This window comes from Protomyctophum bolini (genome assembly GCF_963924005.1).
Source record: "Protomyctophum bolini genome assembly, chromosome: 15".
Lineage (NCBI taxonomy): Eukaryota > Metazoa > Chordata > Actinopteri > Myctophiformes > Myctophidae > Protomyctophum > Protomyctophum bolini.
This window is the reverse complement of record NC_137876.1, coordinates 25,986,663-26,009,162: the sequence shown is the minus strand read 5'-3', so window position 1 is coordinate 26,009,162 and position 22,500 is coordinate 25,986,663. Positions and strand designations below refer to the sequence as shown.

General features: G+C 45.4%; 1 protein-coding gene across 1 annotated transcript; it reads right to left on the bottom strand.

Annotated features, from left to right (window-relative positions):
- Nucleotides 1-7,110: 7,110 nt before the first annotated feature.
- On the bottom strand, nt 7,111-7,428 carry LOC308329798 (large ribosomal subunit protein mL53-like; the record flags this gene model as incomplete). The annotated part of the gene is made up of 1 exon (XM_080784301.1): nt 7,111-7,428. One exon carries the CDS (start codon nt 7,426-7,428, stop codon nt 7,111-7,113), a length of 318 nt encoding a protein of 105 aa, XP_080640427.1.
- Between the last annotated feature and the right edge of the window lie 15,072 nt (nt 7,429-22,500).

Here is a 22,500-nt window from a genome sequence, read left to right as displayed (position 1 = left end):
AACTAAAATAAACAAAAATCGTAGGGAGGGAACTATAGGGGAGCGGAGATCCAAAATAAAGCCCAAACCACACCAAAGGGACAAGACGGTTTTAGCGCTAACTCCTTGCAACCGTTGTTTGACCCAAGGAGTTGCATGGTGACCCTTTGGTGTGGTTAGGGCTTAAGACTCGTTATTTTATGATTGGTTGCACGCAGGTGTGCCGCTCCCAAAATAGCCGATCAAGCTCACAACGCACCTGCGACGTGTTGTGAGCTTGTAGATCTGAATCAGGCCTGCCATTTTTGTCGACTAAATCAATATAGATTTAGTTGACTAAAAATTATATTTAGTCAGCTAAAACTAGACTAAAAGTAAAACATTTGAGATCGGTAAACTAAATGGAATTATATTCACAAGACTTGGACTAAGACTAAATCAAAATGTGCTGTCAAAATGCCTCTAGAGTTATAGACATTTTGGCCGGTGTCGCCTGGTAAAAATAACTGGTCACAATGCACCTAATTGTTACAGTATAGCTTATAAATCTGTTTATTTGTTTATAAGTGTAGGCTAATGCTTTATCATGGATCGTCCACAAAGTATACAGTTTTTGTATGACTTAATGACTTCATTTGAAATGTACCCATTCTGCATACTGTGAAATAAAAACTTAAATCAAAAAACTGTCCAATGATATTTAAATTTAGAGTTTTTACCAGTTGAAAATTGGCATGTACCTGGAAGCTCTAATACACATAAAAATGCCTGAAAATCCATCTTTCAGCAGGCCAAAGGTCTCCTCCCTTAGGTCTTCATGAGCATTTATTTCTAACCAGTACACATAGTGTTATTGTATTTTTTGAGTGGTGCAACCACTCCTACAACCAGCAATGTCCGTGTACACCTATGTACCCATGTGTGTGGTATGTACCCATGTGGTCATGAGCACCAGTATATGACTATAGGGTACCAGTAGGGGGCGCCAGAAACAGAGAGAGGGTTAGTGCTGCAATGTTGCCTGCTAATGAGAGAGAGAGAAAGAGAGAGAGAGAGAGAGAGAGGTGTGGGGGGGGGGGGGGGGGGGGGGGGGAGCTGTGGGATGATGGGTGCCATTTTTGCTTTGTGAGATGATTTGAATTTTGTTGTTATTTTTCACGTCATGATTATGATTAATTGATGATTTCTTCAGTGCTATCCGATTCCTTTTAGACTACAGTGTTTGACTGTACTCTGTGCTGTTTACATTTCTGTCTAATAAAGTAATCAATCAATCAATCAAGATGTGATTTGTCAAAAGAAAACAGGGGGGACATTTTCTTACCCGGATGTCCTGATGCTATTTTATTTACAACTGAGCCAGAGCCTGCCTGCTTGCTCAGGGGAGAAATTGAACTTGACCGTCAGGTAGTACTTGTTGTACTCAGAATCTACAGTACCTTTGGGAGATCAAACACAACCACTGCAGTGGTGTTAGTTTTATTGCACGAGCATAACTCTACAGATTGGTTAAAATAACATTTTATTCAGGAGAGCGAAAATAGCATAGCTGTACAAGCTCACAACATGCCCGTGCTAATGGTATTAAAATAATATAGGGCCTACTGCATGTATTCCCATGTAATCAAAATGTAATTGTTAAATTGCTATATTTTATTGAGTCTGACCAGAAGCAGCGCTATAAAACCTATAACACGATACAAATTAAATTAACCCATGACCTGAGGACAATTCTACAAATGTCTTCTAAATCCTGACAGTTTGCACACACATACTAAAATACTCACTGTGTAGGCCCTATAACTATAGACACTTTAGTTGGAAAGTATGCAGTAAGTCTGCCCTTGACACAGAGTAGAGGGTGTGTGCACGTGTGCATGTGTGTGTGTGTGTGTGTGTGTGTGTGTGTGTGTGTGTGTGTGTGTGTGTTTTTGTCTGTGTGTGCGTGCCTGTGTGCGTGCGCGCGTGTGTATGTGTTTGTGTGCGTGTGTGTGTGTCACACAGTCCCAGTAGTGCTATCACCTCATCATCACATCAGTATCTGCTACACTCTGTCTAATGGACAGACATGTAGTGGATTTACTATATATTTTCAACGCACTCTCGCTCTTTCACTCTCTCACTCTCTCTCTCTCATGCGCACACACACACACACACACACACACACACACACACACGTCCTCGAATTTTGTAAGTGTATTAGGATTCAGAACGTGCTCCATGGGATTGAATGCCATTCTTCTCTCTCTCTCTCTCTCTCTCTCTATCTACTTTGTATCTGTCCGTCCATCCATCCGTCTGCCTGTCTGGCAGCTATTACTCTGTGCTGCCAGTGACACCGGGCTGAGACGGAGGCTGGCTGGAGATCAGCTCCTCTCTATTGTCACACAGAGACACGCGCCATTAGACACAAACTATTACTATTGTTACGCTATTCATCTGCCTTCCTCCGAGTCGGCGGTTGAGGGGAAGACGTGGGGGGAGGGGGGAAGTGGAGGGGGGGGGGTCTGGTGGAAGCGGTGCAAAGGCATGGAGATGGAAGGAGATTTCTTAGAATTGCTTTACACTCCGCATTCACATTGACATGAGTCGCTGTTCGAGCCAGGGAACAAGAGAGGGAGAGAGATAGAAGGTGATACAGAGGATTTTACACTCACTGCAATTCTCTCTCTCTCTCTCTCTCTCTCTCTGCTGAGGAAGGGATGCATTACTTTCTGCAGGCAGTAATGGGTGATGGAGGAATGTTAGCTTATGTATAGATACAAATGAATGCCACAATATGCACGCTCACGCATACACACAAAGTATATAGTGTATAGGCAGAGGATGTATTATCTGATTGTGTGTGCATACATACTATCTCTGTGTGTGTGTGTGTGTGTGCGTGCGCGCGTGCGTGCGCACGTTTGTGTGTGCGTGCGTGCAGCTCTCTCAGATGGGTTACGTGATGATGAGTACGACATTCAACCATATAGACTCATCTCTGCACGACAGACCGCAAAGCTACAGGCCAGTCCTTTGTGCAAGTCTGTAGCCATCAGGCTCCTCCACGACCAGGCTAAACCCACTTTAACCCCTCTGAACTTCAACCCTCTAGTCCAGGGTTCCCAAGCTGTGGTAGGGTGTGTGCGTGACATGAAAAGGGCAATGGCCGTTATATGGCGTTATTTAGCACAAACGGCAAAATCCGGTAAGCCACTATGTTGTAAGGAGATGTACAGTATAGAGCAGCTGTGGGAGTATACAGCAGCTGCATGTCTGTGACATTCTGTGATTATTTGCCATAATCATATTAAAAAAGGTATATCATTTTCGGCCAAATGCAACAAGACTTTAGTCTTGAGGGGTGCGTCAGCTAGGTCAGGAGGTAACAGGGGCTGAGGGGTGTGTCAGCTATAGGTCAGGAGGTAACAGGGGCTGAGGGGTGTGTCAGCTATAGGTCAGGAGGTATAACAGGGGCTGAGGGGTGCGTCAGCTAGGTCAGGAGGTATAACAGGGGCTGAGGGGTGCGTCAGCTAGGTCAGGAGGTAACAGGGGCTGAGGGGTGTGTCAGCTAGGTCAGGAGGTAACAGGGGCTGAGGGGTGCGTCAGCTAGGTCAGGAGGTAACAGGGGCTGAGGGGTGCGTCAGCTAGGTCAGGAGGTAACAGGGGCTGAGGGGTGCGTCAGCTAGGTCAGGAGGTAACAGGGGCTGAGGGGTGCGTCAGCTAGGTCAGGAGGTAACAGGGGCTGAGGGGTGTGTCAGCTAGGTCAGGAGGTAACAGGGGCTGAGGGGTGTGTCAGCTATAGGTCAGGAGGTATAACAGGGGCTGAGGGGTGCGTCAGCTAGGTCAGGAGGTAACAGGGGCTGAGGGGTGTGTCAGCTAGGTCAGGAGGTAACAGGGGCTGAGGGGTGTGTCAGCTAGGTCAGGAGGTATAACAGGGGCTGAGGGGTGTGTCAGCTAGGTCAGGAGGTATAACAGGGGCTGAGGGGTGTGTCAGCTAGGTCAGGAGGTATAATAGGGGCTGAGGGGTGTAGTGTCAGCTAGGTCAGGAGGTATAATAGGGGCTGAGGGGTGTAGTGTCAGCTAGGTCAGGAGGTAACAGGGGCTGAGGGGTGTAGTGTCAGCTAGGTCAGGAGGTAACAGGGGCTGAGGGGTGTGTCAGCTAGGTCAGGAGGTATAACAGGGGCTGAGGGGTGTGTCAGCTAGGTCAGGAGGTATAATAGGGGCTGAGGGGTGTGTCAGCTAGGTCAGGAGGTATAACAGGGGCTGAGGGGTGTGTCAGCTAGGTCAGGAGGTATAATAGGGGCTGCACGGCTATAAAGTTCAGGGAACCGCTGCTATAGTCCTATAGTGAAACAGACTCGAGTTGCAACTGTCCTTGATCTCATTTTCCACCTCTAAATCTCTATGCCAATTCTTTTTGGGCAAAGGTCCCCCCCCCCCCCCCCAGAATATGGATGCTGGGGTTCAAGTGGTTAAGACCTGAACAGTATTATAGTTACTGCACAACACATTCAAGTAAACTACAAGCACCTGCACGGCACTTCAATCTCCCAAATCCGAAAATTAACAAGCCTTCGTTAAATTGACTCTACCTTCATGGCAGCGTGTCGGCAGCCACTCTGCCCTCATCAGGGGATACACTGTTACTGCATTGTGCCTGATCCAACCTCTCTGTCTCTCTGTCTCGCATGCACGCACGGACGCACACAAACACAGAAGAGAACAGCCAGTTACAAAGTACGTAGACGGCAGAACATTGTTACAGTATATTTGACATAAATCATGCATAAAGGAAACAAGCAACGACTCCTCCAAGTTGAGCGGCTTCCTATAACGACCGATACTGAGCAGTACCTTTTGCTTGCCTGGCCCTCCTTCTGGGGAGGCCAGCCATTTGTAAGCCCCTCACAACCAACTTGTGCACAATATGCCCTATAGGCTGCCAAAGAAAATGACATCTGCAGCCTGGCTGTGAGAAAGATGGTCTGCTCTAGCTGTTGATATTTCAGCACTATGGTTAGAAAGGCTTCTTCCAGGCAGGCTGTAGTCAAATCATCAAAACATCAGCAGACCTCAAGAATGAACACCTCTCTATGGTTTTCATTCGCACGCACACACGCACGCACGCACGCACGCACGCACGCACGCACGCACGCACGCACGCACGCACGCACAGTTTCAATATTTGGAATAGACATTCTGCTGTCCGAGTCTGCTGTCTCTCCACACGTCTGTGTGTGCGCGCGCGCACGTGCATGTGTGTGTGTAAATGGAGCTAAACAGACATACTCACTCTGTATGCAAAGCAACCAATTACTAAATGGCTGGTAGTTGTAAAGTGTCTGTTTCTGTGTGTATGTGTGTATGTATTTGTGTTTGCATGCATGCATGCGTGAGTGCGTGCATGCAAATGTTTCTTGTTTGTGTAATGCTATACTTGTGAGGACCCAATGTCTCCTTAGAAATGGATGTTTTTCCTGATCCTCACAAGAGAAATCATTGATTTATGATTGAACTTTTTTTACAGGTTGGCTTATTAGACATTTAGACGTTTGCTTTAGGCATTAGAGATAGAGACACCTGATTTACATTTGGAATTGGTAGTGTGCACCGGACAAATAGCTGATCTGCGACGCATTGTGGGCGCATTGTGTCTTAAAATGTTGATGACCTCACACATACAGTGATATAATACAAACCTGTGTGTGTGCGCGTATACGTATGTGCGTGTGTGTGTGTGTGTGTGTGTGATGTGCGTGCATGCATGCGCACGTGCGTGCACATGTATGTGTGCGTGTGTGAGAGATCGGTGTGTCAGGCCTGTGTGAGCTGCTGTGATTCCCTCATTATCCTGCTTCAACAGACCTCAACTGGTTGAAGAACAAAAACAGACAGAGAGAGAGAGAGCGAGAAAGGAGAGAAAAGGAGAGTTAATTTGCACTCTTCCATAGCCTCCTTGGCCCCTCTCTCTTCCTTTCTATGTTGGAGTGCAGGGGGCGAGCAAGGGGTCCCCTGAATAGTGGCTATGATTGTCACCGCCTGCACCCGCCACCCCTCTCTCACTGTTTGTCCTTCTCTCTCGCTCTCTCTATGTCCGACATTAATTGGTAGTGTTGAATAAGGAGAGAGAAAGAGAGAGAGATGTAATTGCTGTGAGCTGTAAAAGGTGTATGGTGTTGGTTTAAGGGGCCCTGACCCCACAACCGCGTGCGCGCACACGCACACACACACACACACACACACACACACACACACACACACACACACACACACACACACACACTGCGTGCATGTGTATAACCTCTGTTCCAGATTGATCCAATACAGATCAGCAAAGTATAGATTGTGAGGTTCAGGCCGCTAAACGCAGCACTCACACATGCGTTGCACTGCTGATTTGACTGATATGCCCATATATGGACATCTCTGTAACTGTCAGACCTTGTCCCCTTTGTGCCCATATATGGAGCCGAGTGATTTTTATTCCCCTTTTTTCTTTAATTAAAGTAATTTTATTATGAATAAACATAAATTCTTTGAGACATATACATACATACATACGGGTATTTTGGGGCGTGGCCAAATCCCAATTGTTTAGGGAAGCTGCTCCATTGGAATTGCATTACGGATCCTACACGTTTTGTGTTTGGTTTTTTTTCCGTCCTGCAGCAACACTATAAATATGGTAAAGTATTTAAAAGTGTCTGGAACTGCCAAAACAGCAGCAACAGAGGAAATAAAAACGGGACGCCCAAATTGACCGTTTCCTTAATTGTTCCCAGCCACAAATAGCAACCGGAGAGAATAGCACTAGCTTTGAAACACACATAGGCCTTGAATGTAGTCAGCTGACATTTAAAATGGAAAGGTCGATAAAACAAACAGTTTAATTAAACTAACGATGAAAACTAGAAAAAAAAGAATTCAGTATAGACATAGAAGGATAAATATTGCGTATCTTCTGACGAGATAATATCTTCTGACGAGAGGCAAGGAGTGTGTGCGTGGTCCTATGTTGCGGTGGCGTGTAACAAGAGCGTTCTTAAAGTGAACGTGTTTGCTGGCCCCTGGAGCTGGGGTTTATGCTAACAGCTATAGCGGTATAGAGAAGATAGAGTTAACGGCATAATAAAATGCGGCCCGCACTTATCCTTTGACTTTGGCCTGTGGGTCTTTGGCCCGGCAGCGGGAGTGGAAGGCCCGGAACATCTCGCTGCAGGTCAGCTTCCCGCCCTTCATCAGCAGCCTCTCTCCGTCCGCGTACGTCACGTCCACCAGAGGCTCTGACGCGTCGTTTTTCACCAGCGCCGTCACCTCACAGCTGCTGTTGGTGGACCGGGCCCGCTCCGAGCCCACCGCGGCCAGGAACTCCCTCGTGGGTCGCGCGTTCGACTCAAACGGGCAGAACTGGACTACTATTTTCTTCACGGTCTTCAGCACCACGGAGTGCTTCACAGCTGCCATGATGCTGCTTCTTCCGAGTGAGTCTTCTTCCACAGTACTGCACTGAGTGAGTCTTCTTCCACAGTACTGCACTGAGTGAGTCTTCTTCCACAGTACTGCACTGAGTGAGTCTTCTCCCACAGTACTGCACTGAGTGAGTCTTCTTCCACAGTACTGCACTGAGTGAGTCTTCTCCCACAGTACTGCACTGAGTGAGTCTTCTTCCACAGTACTGCACTGAGTGAGTCTTCTTCCACAGTACTGCACTGAGTGAGTCTTCTTCCACAGTACTGCACTGAGTGAGTCTTCTTCCACAGTACTGCACTGAGTGAGTCTTCTCCCACAGTACTGCACTGAGTGAGTCTTCTTCCACAGTACTGCACTGAGTGAGTCTTTTGTGCCTCATGACACACACGTCGAGGTTAGACGACAACACTCCATATTTGGGCATAGCTGCATTGGGAACTCCTTATATGGTTATGGCTGGTTATTGTCTGATGTCAAAGATCGTGAAGTCGAGTTCCCAGTGCAGCTATGTCCAAATATGTAGTGCGTTTCCTCAATATGTCATCATGGTGCACACGAATCACTCAGCTCCATACATGGGTACAAAGGGGGAAGATAGAGATCTCCTTATATGGGCATAAAAGGGACAAAGCCTGACAGGTCTAAATCTATCTCCATATATGGGCACATCAGTCTGATTGGCGGTGCGAACTCTGCAGGACCGCATAGCGGCCGGAACCTGTAGAAAATGTCACATTGGATTGAGTCCAGGTGTTATGAATTATACTTCTGTCAGTTGGCTTGCAGACTGATACTGTTGAAAAGGAAGCAAGTGCAGGGCCTTGATTTATTTATTTGACGTTGGTTTATTAAATCTTCCCTGTGTTTTTTCTTTATGGTTGATGCTTATGTGCTCACATTCCTTTTATTTAAATCTTCCTTATATCTCGTCGATTTGGTAGTATAAGGGAAAGCGACGCAATCTGTTTTGTTTTGTGTCATTGTGTTTTATATCATATCCATGTACATTTATAATGCATTATGTTATGCAATTATGTTTTGTAATGTTTTTCTCCTATATTTTCTTATGTTATTGTGCCTCAAAATCATTTTTCTTTTTTTTTACTTACATCTGCTATTTTTTGGCTTATGTTCCCTGCAGCATATATGGATGCTTGGGTTCAAATGATTCAATATTTGAATCTTTACAGCAGAGATAAAAAATAATAATAAAACAAAACATGACGCTGCCGGGGTCATGTGGTTAACTCTCTGGCAGTAGACAGATGATGAACGACGCACAGAGAAGATGATGTGAGGTAATACACAATCCTTTATTCACACAGCCATTCATCATTTCCTGCCTGGAGGTGAATGTGTGTGTGTGTGTGTGTGTGTGTGTGTGTGTGTGTGTGTGTGTGTGTGTGTGTGTGTTGGCAGCCATGTTGGTGAGGAGGAACAAGGCATAGCGAGGTACTGTGCATGACTCACACGCACGCACGGTTTTAACTGATTTATTTAAGCAACTGTAACTGCCTACTGTATAATGTAGGTGAGTTTATCCCTTAGGGCTCTGTTCTTGTGTGTGTATGTGTGTGTGTGCTGTAGCAGCAGATTAAATATTATTCTCTGTTTGTGTTTGTGTATGTCTGAGTCTGTTCGTGTCGGCCAACAGAATCCAGTGTGTGTGTGTGCTACAGATTAAGTCTTGTGTTGGCCAATAGAAGACTGTCTCTGTCTCCATATGTGTTTTTGGTCGATAAAGTTCATCTCACTTGGACTGCGGGAGGCTGATGTTAAAGGAGACAGCAAAGTGCACACACGCACATGCACGCACACGCACGCGCGCGCACGCACGCACGCACACGCACACACACACACACACACACACACACACACACACACACACACACACAGCCTAAACAACATGACATCTAAATAACACGAGTAAGACGCGCGAACGCGGGAAGCGAACGCAGATCGTAAATAGCTCCATATATGGGCACAAAAAGTCCACAACAAACAAATCACTCAGCTCCATATATGGGCACAAAAGGGCCAGGTCCACAACAAACAAATCACTCAGCTCCATATATGGGCACAAAAGGGGCCAGGTCCACATATACAGTAAGCGATGCAACACACTCCATATTTGGATAGCGGGACAGACACACGGACGGACGGACACACGGACAGACATGATCTGCTAGGTCTCATAGTAAGTGCTCACTGCGTTCGCAATCACTGCGTTCGCAATGACATCTAAATAACATTCTCAGCATTTGAAATCAAGAAAATAAATGAATAAGTATAATCAAATTTACTGCATACTAGTATAACTAACATATTTCCAAAAAGGTGAATGAAGGGCTGCAAAGACAGAGGAGTGCTATAGGGGGTGAGGTGCAGTCTGAAGAGGTGGGGTTTCAGACTGCTGCAGAACGCATTATGATTAGAGAGTGCAGGTCTGCAGTTCTGACTGCATGCAAGGGAAGAGTTCATTCCACAGCCCAGAAGCCCAGGAGGGCCAAGAGTCTAGGAGGTTCTGGAGCGTTAAGGAAGGGATGAACACACTTCCTGTGTGAACTGATCTAAGCAGAGTAATCTAGTAAGAGAGTAATGACACTCCCGTTGACTCTCATTGTAACAATGGAATGCGGAAGTGCTCATTCTATCTCAATGGAATAGTTCCAGCCATATAGGAGCAATATTTGGAACTATCGCCCATAGGCACCCGCTTTGCGGCGAGATCAAAGCGTGTCACCACTCTCTTACTAGATTACTCTGGATCTAAGTAAGCTGTAAGCTGTATAATATAGGATTGGAGAGAGAGGGGGGGGGGGGGTCTGCAGTCTAACAGCAGTGCTATTGGTAAAGTGACATCCCTTTCTCTGCCGTTCCATAAACAGTATTTCTTATTCCTATAGTGTTCACCATATGAACTAACCCTAGCTGGTCTAGACAGCGTGGCTGGTCTGGGGTCAGAGCCTTGCAGTATAAAGGCCCGTTGGCACAACACAAAGCCATTGTGAGCATTGAACCTGTGACTCTTCCATAAGCCGGGACAGTGCAGAGCGTCTCTGAAGAGTGCGATCGGTGACAATACCAGCAGAGTGTTCAAGGTACAGAGAGTTTAGCGACACTAATCCTTAACACCTGGTCAGACACATACACGGATACGCACACGCACACACACATGCGCACACACATGCACACACACACGCACGCACGCACGCACGCACGCACGCACGCACGCACGCACGCACGCACACACACACACACACACACACACACACACACACACACACACACACACACACACACACACACACACACACACACACACACACACACACACACACACACACACACACACACACACACACACACACACACACACACACACACACACACACACACACACACACACACACACTCTCTCATTCAAGGCTGATTGTGAGGCCATCAGACAGAATCTTGACCTTCTGTCTGATGGCCTTCCATCGTGTACACACTCCAGTTCTATTGGCTAGATGAGAAAAGAGTACTGGTAAGTCAATGAATACATTGTGCAATTAGGATGACACATAATGATGTGGTCATTAAACAATTGCACTTTCATGCCACACTAACATTTGGCTGCTTGTACAGCAGTACCTGTATGATATAAACACTCTTTAGGCGTGATTGATTTCCTCCACTTTAAAACTTTTTGTTTGTTTTCATTCCGATTCATATAAATAGCAATACCATTGATTGATTGAGTAAAACAATTATTAACAGATTGTACATTGATGGTACATTTTAAGGAAGGTACAGGTCAATACAAAAACTGCCAAGAGGATGAAACCAGAAAAAGCACTAAGACATCAGGGTCCTCCATTTTCAATTAATCAAAACATTTAAAGACATACAAAAAGTCAAATAGACACCAGCAACTTTGCGTTGGTTTCATCAATCAAAGATGGAAAACAATCGATTGATTGATCAATTAACATGCTCTGAAAATGCACATGGGCCTGACCACTAAACATGGATAGCAGCTGTGTTAAGTGGTCAGATGGGTGGGCCACCAACACTTCCAAGATTTTCAAGTGGGCCCTGATGCAGAAAAGGTTGAGAACGACCTAAACATGACCGTCAAACGGAGCTATTGAGCAGACAACTCTGGCACTGACTCTGTTGGGTATCAACATCCTGTTGGTGGGATGAAACATGACTAATGTGAGAACGCAGTGACCTCTGCTTCAGTCAGGGGTCAAACTCTGTCACCATAGCAACCCTAAAGGTCCCGCCCACTCTCAGTAATGTGGCCAACCCCCCCCCCCCCCATTACCTTTCCAGGGAAAATAAACAGAAAGGATTCTGTCAGCACTCTGCTGTACACATTGAACACACACACAACACACATAGCCTACGCACACATGTGCGTGAGCACACACACACACACACACACACACACACACACACACACACACACACACACACACACACACACACACACACACACACACACACACACACACACACACACACACACACACACACACACACACACACACACACACACACAGGGCATGTATGAATATGTTTCAGTTTTGGGAGTGGTGGTCAAGATAGTTTGGGAGTAAAAGGATAGGAGAGGAGAAGAGAGGAGAGGTAAAGAGAAGAGAGGTGAGGAGGTGAAGCGAAGAGAGAAAGTAATTTAAGCTGTTAATGAAGGTGGGGGGACATGAAAAATGACTGGAGAGAGAGAGAGAGAGAGACAGAGAGAGAGAGAGAGAGAAAGAGAGTGGGTAAGTGGATACCTGTTGGACTCAACCCTAAAAGCTACAGCAACTATTGTTCCTGCAGGGTGTGTGTCTGTGTGTGTGTGTGTGTGTGTGTGTGTGCGTGTGTGCGTGCGTGCGTGGGTGAGTCAGTATGGCAGGACCTCATGAATCATCTTACCACCTCCTCTCCTCCCGCAGGGCAACATTAGCGGCAGAGGAGCTGTCATGTTCCTTCTGAGGAGCGCTTGTTTTGTTGTACCCGAGGACAGAAAACACAGTGAAAACATACACATGTACCTGCAGCCACAAACTATGTAAACACACGGCACAGGCATGACGGCCGCACACAGGCGCGCTTGTTTTGTCGTACCAGCAGTATAGCAAAACATACACATGTACTTAACGGACAAAAGTATGTCAATAATATACGGAAGACATGGAAGGTGGGAGGAGTGAAGGCGTTTGTTTTGCAGCATGGAGTCAGACTGGCGGGTGGATGTCCATATTTAAATGTGTGTTTTTTCGTAAATTAATATTACAATTAATATCATATTACAGCGTCACACAAAAGCATAAAAAGTAGAAGATCTGTAAGCTCAAAACACAGCACGAATCTATGTGGTCCTTGAACGGGTTCCAGGTGGTCCCCAAATGATAGAGATGGTAACCAAATGGACCTATATTAGATTTTTAACTCTTAAAAGTAAAAAAAAATATTGTTAAACATCTGCATTACTTAATTTACAAGAAGTCTACACAATTAGTGAATGTAGAATAACTGCTATTTACGTTTTGATCAACGTTTGCCTGTTGTCTCTCCTATGGTTTTAACGTCAATTACGACAACAAAATATTCTACGTTTTGGCTCCAAGAGGCTAATCAATACTGTTTGTTTTGTGCACCCTGTCTCTCCATCTCTTTAGTAAAAAGAAAATACATTTTCAGTCGGGGATACCTATTTCATCAGGAAAGAAAACTCACACAGGATACAGGATAAACCAGTGAACCCTGGTACTATAGGAATTAAACACTAAAACAACGATATAGTGCTTTATCTGAACTATTTTAACTAGGGATGTTAATAGCTAATCGCTAATCGATTACTCGATCGTTAAGAAATTATTCAATTAAACGTAACAGTTCACAATTAATCGAAGAGTCTGCAGTTCTATCATTGGGCGGTTTTCTGTGGATGTAATGCTGTCTGCACACGTGCGTGGCCGGTTAAAACCCCCCCCCCCAGTGCCCACCTTGGTAGCCACAGAAACGTCTCTGCTTTTGCATGTGATGTGACACTCAAGACAGTGAACTTTTCATTTCATTGTATTCCTCATAAAAGATGCCATTGCCTGGCCCTGTATCTCAAATGGCCAAATAAATATTTGATTAAGGAATAAATATGCCTTTTGTATTCTTTCTGTATATCAGCACAATGTAGATTTTTATGTAAGGCATTGAGGGAAACTAATTTTCAGAAGCAAAGAAATAGTGAAATAGTAAGTTGAGGCTGAGCTTGCTTTGTTGCTCCAGAATGTGTCATTGTGTTGACAGACAGAAAGTAGAGAAAACGTTTGTTATCTCGTTTTCAGAGGATAAACCAAACAACGAAAGCAATGATGTAAAGATCAAAGTACAACTGAGATAATGTGCGTGTGAGTATGTGTAACAACCATCAAACATAAGGGAATGCCAAGACCGCATGCGCACGCACGCACACGCGCACACACACACACACACACACACACACACACACACACACACACACACACACACACACACACACACACACACACACACACACACACACACACACACACACACACACACACACACACACACACACACACACACACACACACACCATTTTGTATGTCGCAATATTCTCCATAATTAATTAGAGATTTCCAAATCCCTATCAGCTCTGACTGCGTGGTAGGAATAAGAGCAAGGTGCCTGCTCTTTGGACAAAGATGATACACTGCTGCACACCTCCAATAATCTCCTAGAAATAGTAGATGGTAAAAAAAAACTACTTGTTACGGTCAAAAGTGCAGCAAATAGGTGCAGCATACAGTATATGGGCAGATGAATGTACAGCAGGGCTGGGTGGTGGAAACTGTCCCTTATATTAGTCTAATAGTCTGTTTGTACTGTATATCGTCTCTGTCGGGGTGGAAAACCTCATATGTCCAAAACTGTTACTTCTCAGGATTCAAATTCAAAAGATCTATAAGCTCAAAAGCTAATTGGAACACAAGAAGTTAAAGCATGGAGATCCAGAGGTTTCTCAGAGCAACGATGTGGCATTTGATATTGCTGTATCGCCTGTGTGAACAGATTGCTGCTGGGGCATACATTGTCCTTGATAATCCTCTTTGTCTTGGCTACAGTATACACCGCATATTAAGGCCTGGAGGGACTGAAGCTCACCTCCCTATGAGGGCCTGTCCGCACCACATGGTAAGTAAGTAAGTAAGTATAGGTATGGACGGAGAAGTTTATTGTCGGTATCCCCGTTTCAATGCACTGGAGTCTAGTGACTAGACGAAAGGAGACATATTGCTGAGGTGAAGCGCAACATCTACTGTACTTAGCTTCCAGTACTTACTTATAGTTACCCAAGCTGTGCTACTCATACGCTCAGTTGGCAGCGTATGATGGAACACAGAACCTTGTGGTCCAAAGGCAAAGTGCTCAACCGACTGAGGTACGGTCTGATGAAGCAGCTTGTCGTGGCGCTGTTGTACGTCTTAAGGATGCTCATGCTGAATTCTTTCAGTTGCGTGAGGCTGCTGGACAGGCGCTGCGGGGCCCAGCTAGGCGTGAGGCTGCTGGACAGGCGCTGCGGGGCCCGGCTAGGCGTGAGGCTGCTGGACAGGCGCTGCGGGGCCCAGCTAGGCGTGAGGCTGCTGGACAGGCGCTGCGGGGCCCAGCTAGGCGTGAGGCTGCTGGACAGGCGCTGCGGGGCCCAGCTAGGCGTGAGGCTGCTGGACAGGCGCTGCGGGGCCCGGCTAGGCGTGAGGCTGCTGGACAGGCGCTGCGGGGCCCAGCTAGGCGTGAGGCTGCTGGACAGGCGCTCATGCGGGGCCTGGCTAGGCGTGTGCCGTGTGAAGTCCTCAGAGATCACAATGCAGAAGAACGTGAAATCCACTGACTATTTGCATTTGCGTCACCGTCGATTAGGATTGGGATATCGTTGCTGTCGGGCAGAAACTTTATTAACTTCACATTATTTTTTTCCAGTAAATGAATGCCCTATACTTAGTGCCCTCGATCTGCTACTCTTGCTGTTTTTGAAGTTGAATCTTGGACATTTTTTCCACCCGACAGTATGCCCCCCTCTCTGCTTCCCGAAGTCAACGATCAGCGCCATGGTCTTCTTGATGCAAAACTCAGCAAATGAGTACCACGGCTTGGGGCACGGTAAGTACTGGGAGCTGATGGTAAGTGTTTTAGTCCACTACAGTAATCCATGTCCCAGTTAGGGGTCTGCGCGCACGCACGCATGCACACATACACCTGTAACCTGTAAGGGCCTTATCAGTCTAGACAGGTATGTCCTGACACACACTACAGAAATAGTTGGCACACAGACGGACCACAGTGCTACACTGTGTGTGTGTGTGTGTGTGTGTGTGTGTGTGTGTGTGTATTTCCAGCAAAGAGGAAGAGGAAGTTCTTGTTTGTCTGAATGAAAGCTTTGTCTGTCTCATATGTGTAGTGTTAGTGTGTGTGCGTGCGTGTGTGTGTTAATAATATGTCTCTTCCTAGAGTGCAGTGTTTGTCAACCTGTCTGACTGTGACAATGTCTCAACATTGCAATATGTTCCTATGATGAGATTATGTGCATGTTACTGTTCCTTTAACCTCAATCTGTGCGTGTGTGTATGTGTGTGTGCATGCATGCTTGTGTGCGTGCGTGTGTGTGTGTGTGTATGTGTATTGATGTATTTGAGTCACCCGAGCCGGAAGTGATGTAGTCTAAATCTGTAGTCTAGCGAGGGGCATATAGGTGGATCTGTAGTCTAGTGAGAGGCATATAGGTGGATCTGTAGTCTATTGAGGGGCATATAGGTGGATCTGTAGTCTAGTGAGAGGCATATAGGTGGATCTGTAGTCTATTGAGGGGCATATAGGTGGATCTGTAGTCTAGTGAGAGGCATATAGGTGGATCTGTAGTCTAGTGAGAGGCATATAGGTGGATCTGTAGTCTAGTGAGAGGCATATAGGTGGATCTGCAGTCTAGTGAGAGGCATATAGGTGGATCTGTAGTCTAGTGAGAGGCATATAGGTGGATCTGTAGTCTAGTGAGAGGCATATAGGTGGATCTGTAGTCTAGTGAGAGGCATATAGGTGGATCTGTAGTCTAGTGAGAGGCATATAGGTGGATCTGCAGTCTAGTGAGAGGCATATAGGTGGATCTGTAGTCTAGTGAGAGGCATATAGGTGGATCTGTAGTCTAGTGAGGGGCATATAGGTGGATCTGTAGTCTAGTGAGAGGCATATAGGTGGATCTGTAGTCTAGTGAGAGGCATATAGGTGGATCTGTAGTCTAGTGAGAGGAATATAGGTGGATCTGTAGTCTAGTGAGGGGCATATAGGTGGATCTGTAGTCTAGTGAGAGGCATATAGGTGGATCTGTAGTCTAGTGAGAGGCATATAGGTGGTGGACTATCGCCCCGGAATATCATCATGATTAGGGCAGCCTGGATTAATGTTCTAGGCTATTTAAAACACGAATAACCCCGTGCGCATGTACAGATGTCATGTAGGCTGTTTCTACAATGGGAGGCCTATGGATGCTAACGGCAAGGTACAAAAATATTTTCAATATTCTTTAATCAAAACTTGTGTTTCTCGTGGATGGCTAAGATGGTATTAATAACTTTCCACGAGATATCACTTTTGGTTATGGGTGGTGTGAACCCCTCTGCGTCTGTCTGTCTGTCTGTCTGTCTGTCTTTTGGAACAGTGGAAGGAAGTAAAGAGAGTTTGGAAACAGGGAACAAGCATTATGGTGTGTGTGCGGCCGTGCACGCACATGCGTACGTGTGAATGCCTGTGTGTGTGGGTGTTCGTACTATGATACGTGCCCCAAACCCCTTCCTCGACCATAAACACCTGGACCCCCTCCCTCTCTCCAACTTCTTTTGATTAAAACAGCAGAGTGAGTGAGAGGACAATACCTAACCTCACGCACATGCGCATATACTGTAGGCACACACACACACACACACACACACACACACACACACACACACACACACACACACACACACACACACACACACACACACACACACACACACACACACACACACACACACAGAGAGAGACAGAGGTGAGATAAAGGCTATTAAGGCTCCAGCGGTAATTACCCACTCTCTCAGGTGACAGAAACCTCTGCAAACCTCTCTCTTTGTGTGTGTGTGTGTGTGTGTGTCAATGTCACCTCTCTTGACGTAACATGAATATAACAGAGTCTTTAGTCATATCGAGTTATTGACCAACAGTATGCTCCTTGTAGCACAATACTTTCTCATAACAGCAAGCAACACCACAGCAAGCGACAACTCTACAGTTATACAGAAACATCCTGGGTATTTAAAGGCATGCTATGTGACTTTGCTCTGTGTTTTCACTGCTTGTTTTAACAGCCCCCAAAAACATCCCTTTCTCCTTTCCACCAACACCTGTCTACCTACAGTGAGAGAGCAGTGTGTTTCCACAGGTACACACCACCGTGACCACATTATTCCCACTGGGTGATAACTGCTGCTATGTATAGAGGGAATTGATGGGGGAAAAGCTATATTTATTGTTTCTCTCTCAGAGTGAAACTTTTGCTATCACAGTTACAGTTGTAATGCATGTTTGATTTTGATGCTACCGTTTGTGTTTGTGTGTGTGTGTGTGTGTGTGTGTGTGTGTGTGTGTGTGTGTGTGTGTCCATCAGGTTGAACGTAGTATGTGTATTGTGCGTCTCGGTACAGTATGTGCGTGTATCGGAGAGATACCGCAGGAGTGTGTGTGGGTGTGTGTGTGTGCGTGCATGTGTGTGCCTCCAGCTATGTGTCTTTGTACGTGTGTTTTTGTCTATCTCTTTAAGTGTGTGTGTGTGATCTCTGTATGTACCTGGTCTTGTTGTGGTCTAATGGGTGTGTGTGTGTGTGTGTGTGTGTGTGTGTGTGTGTGTGTGCGTGCGCGCGCGTGCGTGTGTGTGTGTGCGTGCGTGTGTGCGGGTGTGTGTGTGTGTGTGTGCGTGTGTGATGGATGTAAGGCACCTATTGTTCCTCTTCTCTGCTCTCCTCCTCTCGTCTCCTCCTAGCGCAGATTCAGTGTCAGCCCCAGGGCCATGCTAGGCCGCTAATGCTAGGTTCAACTTTCCTCTGGGAAACATCAAAGAGAGACAGTTTGTCCTGCAGAGACAGAGAGAAGGAGAGAGAGAGAGAGATAGAGAGATGGCGAGAGAGAAAGAGAGATGGTGAGAGACAGAGAGGGCGCGCGAGAGAGAGAGAGAGAGAGAGAGAGAGAGAGAGAGAGAGAGCACTATTAGACTATGGACTGTGTTAATTATGAAACACAAGACAGACGAAAGCCTACAGAGTGGAACTGATCGGCTTACATGATCAATGCATGATCAATACGACCAACTGTACTGTCTGACCCTCGTCTAATTTACCATTTCAACACACACAAACATGAACGCACGCACGCACGCGCACACACACACCGACAGTAGAAGGAACATGACACGGAGTTACACATTGAAACAAAATCACAAGAATTATGCGTCTATAATATGGTCCGTCCATCCGCCCGTGTGTCCCCTAGCCGCGTACCCCGAGAACGTCACTCACGAGCAAGCCATGTTGCCTATAGTGAAAAGTCAGTCGGTTTGGCGGTCGTCAGTCATACACTGTCACTACTATGATGACATCATAGGTCATGCTGATGTCATATTACTGATGACATCAGGGACGTCCATATATAGGCATAAAAGGTGACATCTCAACAAGTCCACCCTGGGCAAGACCTACACTGAAAAGACTATCAGCGGAAGTTGCAGGATTTTAGTGGAAGTATCGCCCAAGGAAATGACGTTGTTGATGCTTTGCAAATCAGTTAACATTCTCCGCGAATGGAACACGTGTTGTGACTGGTCGGGAAAATATCGTATCCGGGGGAAATACATCTGACGGATATTCCGCCGATAGCTTCTCTGCCTTACGTGGTGACCAGGCTTTTCTTTTCGCAGATAAGTAAGCCTGGGACCGAGGCTACAACAAGTCGGCACCGTTATATTATAACTCTATGGTCGGCACTCTACAAGCGCGCTGCAGTATATCTAGTTCAGTGGTTTTTAACCAGTGGTCCAAATGGACCACCAGTGGACCTTGAGGGGGTTCCAGGTGGTCCCCAGGTAACCAAATGGACCCTTATAGATCTTTAACAGTTAAGAGTGTAAAATGAAACCAAATTGACCCTCAAGAGTTAAATTGTTGTTAAACATGTACATTACTTAATTTTCAAGAAGTCTACACAATTAGATAATGTAGAAGAATTGTTATTTTGACCAACGTTTGCCTGTTATCTCTCCTAATGGTACCAACAATCAATACAGCATGGAATTATGGACAAAGTCTTATACAACGACAACAAAATATTCTACGTTTTGCGTCTGAGAGGCTAAATGTCAGAATAAATAATTTGACCTTGACGTGAAACGGGTTTAAAACCATATCTAGTTGGATAACAATAATACAAGGACACATGCGCGCGCGCGTATGTGTGTGTGTGTGTGTTGAATTGTCGCCTGTGATTGTGTAGAAACCCAGCTGAGTTTTCCTTCTAGGTAATGTCAATGTAATGTCAATGTAACAACATAGTCTTCAGACACACACCGTAGCCTATTCTAAGTTTGCACAGAACACAATTATTCTATCACTGACTATACTGTACACATTATGGCAAAAACAGGTTACAATATTTACAATGCAATTAATTTAGAACTTTGAATTATAATAAATATCGAAATGTTGATCCCTGATAAGGCAAAATTAGTCTAATATAGCATTTTGCCATACATATGTTTATTTAGTATTATTATTATTAATTGTATATTTATTAATTTTGGAGGGGTTGTGCATGTTGATTCCAGGGACGTGACACATTAGCATATTCATGAGGCGTTCCGGCAGGCATAATGAATAGATGGTGTAATTGTTAATGAGGTCACAGACAGAGCCAAGTTCATTTATAGATGTCTAATCCACATTATGATTGGTGACACTGTTGTTTTTTAATTGCTTGCCAATAAAGTTCTATTCATAGTTTATAGCCCATTCATTGAATTTAGATGTCACCTGACATAGTCGAGAACGATGGGGTGCGCACGCTTATCCGACATACCATAGGACCGACATGCGGAATTAAGGTTTGGCGAACATGCGGTAACGTTGGCGAACATGCGGTAACGTTGGCGAACATGCGTTAAGGTTGGCGAACATGCGCTGCTCCCGTGCTTGCGGTTATGGTTATAGGTTAGTGTAATAGAGTGTCTTCTAGGTGAAAGAGCATGCCACTGATTGAGAACATTATTTCCACCTGTGCTGATTAGCAAGATCCCCTGCAGCCTGTTGTAGCCTCTGAGTGTGCTGTGTGTGTTCAGTTCTGCTTTGAGAGTCACCAAGTAAAGACCTGTGTTTGAATCATAGACTGTAAAAAATATGGACAAAGCGTTCCCCGGGTCTAACATGAACGTAAAATGAAGCCTGTCAGTTCTTGAATTGTACATTGCCATCTTTCTAGATCTGTTTGGGCCCAGCTGACCCATTGGCTGGCCCAGACAACGAGGCGGGACTTCCCCCCTTCTTCTTAGTTGGTTTTTATTTTGACTCGAGTGTGTGGGGGATCCCGATCATAGACTGTAACGGTAGCCACGCCCCTCAGAACATACGCGACTTTATGGTCATTTTTTAAATAAATGGGACCAGAATTTTCCAAAAAGAATATTATGACATTAGAAATTAGACTTTAAACTAGTGACTGGAAGCAGAAAGTATTCATGACCATGTTTATTAAGGTAATACAGTCTAGGTGAAGTTGGGCCCAAATACATGGACTTCTATGGGGCTATGGGGTTTTTTTGGGCCCAATGACAGCGCCACAACAGGCCATTATATGAACTTTCAGGAAATCCCGATTTCCTTGTGTCTTCACAAAATATTTGTCTGACTGCCCCCCTGGTTTGAATGCTCTCCAAGTGTGGTTATTTAGAGTCCAAGAATATTACAGTCAGGGTTTGAGGTAGGTTGTCGTTCTAATGACAGTCGGACCAATAGTACGTTGGAACTAAATCCTGGATCTCTGACACTACAGGGGACTACACAGCTGAAGTGGGCGAGCGTCGTCATCATCGTCTCTGCTCTCTCCACCTCCATAACAGTGTGGTTTTGGCAGCACCACCACTAAACAGGACGCACACCGGGCTGCACGCGGCACATAATCAGGTCTGCACAAAGGATTATTGGTTTAAACCTAATCCCTCACTCAGAGGTCTCTTCACTGCCAGAGCCAGGAAGCGTCCCGGAGACAATCACCGCTGAACCCCCGAGAGCATCCTGGGCCAGAACATCTTTCAAACTAATCAAATCAAATCAAGCACATTTAAAAACAACCGTGGTCGACCAAAGTGCCGCCCGAGTTCAATGAGAAAAGCGATACGTGACATGACAGCGAGGGAGAAATATATGCGTACATACAGTATGTTTATTTTATATTTGTCCTTTTGTATTATAAACACAATCATAAAATAAACCGACATGGATAGTTATACAGTAGTACATATCCACATGTGCACGAGCCACAAACATAAATTGCACAAATCTAAAAATAGAAGATGCAGGGAGATAATAATGAAGCTTAACTGTGATTAACCCATTCTGACCTGAGATCAGATTCATACGAGGTTTACACTGGACACACACTGGTCTGATTATAACCCATTCTGACCTGAGATCAGATTCTAAAAATGTCAGTCGTTCTTCGATTTTTCAAAAATAGCAGACCTACAAGCTCGTATCGCGCCACTCGGTGGCGCGATATGAGCTTGTAGATCTGCTATTTTTCAATAGCTAAAGCATAACATGATGCCAACACCAAAATGGGTGCCCGGTCAGAATGGGTTAAAAGCCGTTGAAGTCCTGTCCCTCAGAAGGGAACATATACGAGTACCTCCAGACATATAGGAATAGCTTCTCCCTATACATGTCAACACTCTAATTAATATTATAAAGCTATTTGAGCTGTCCG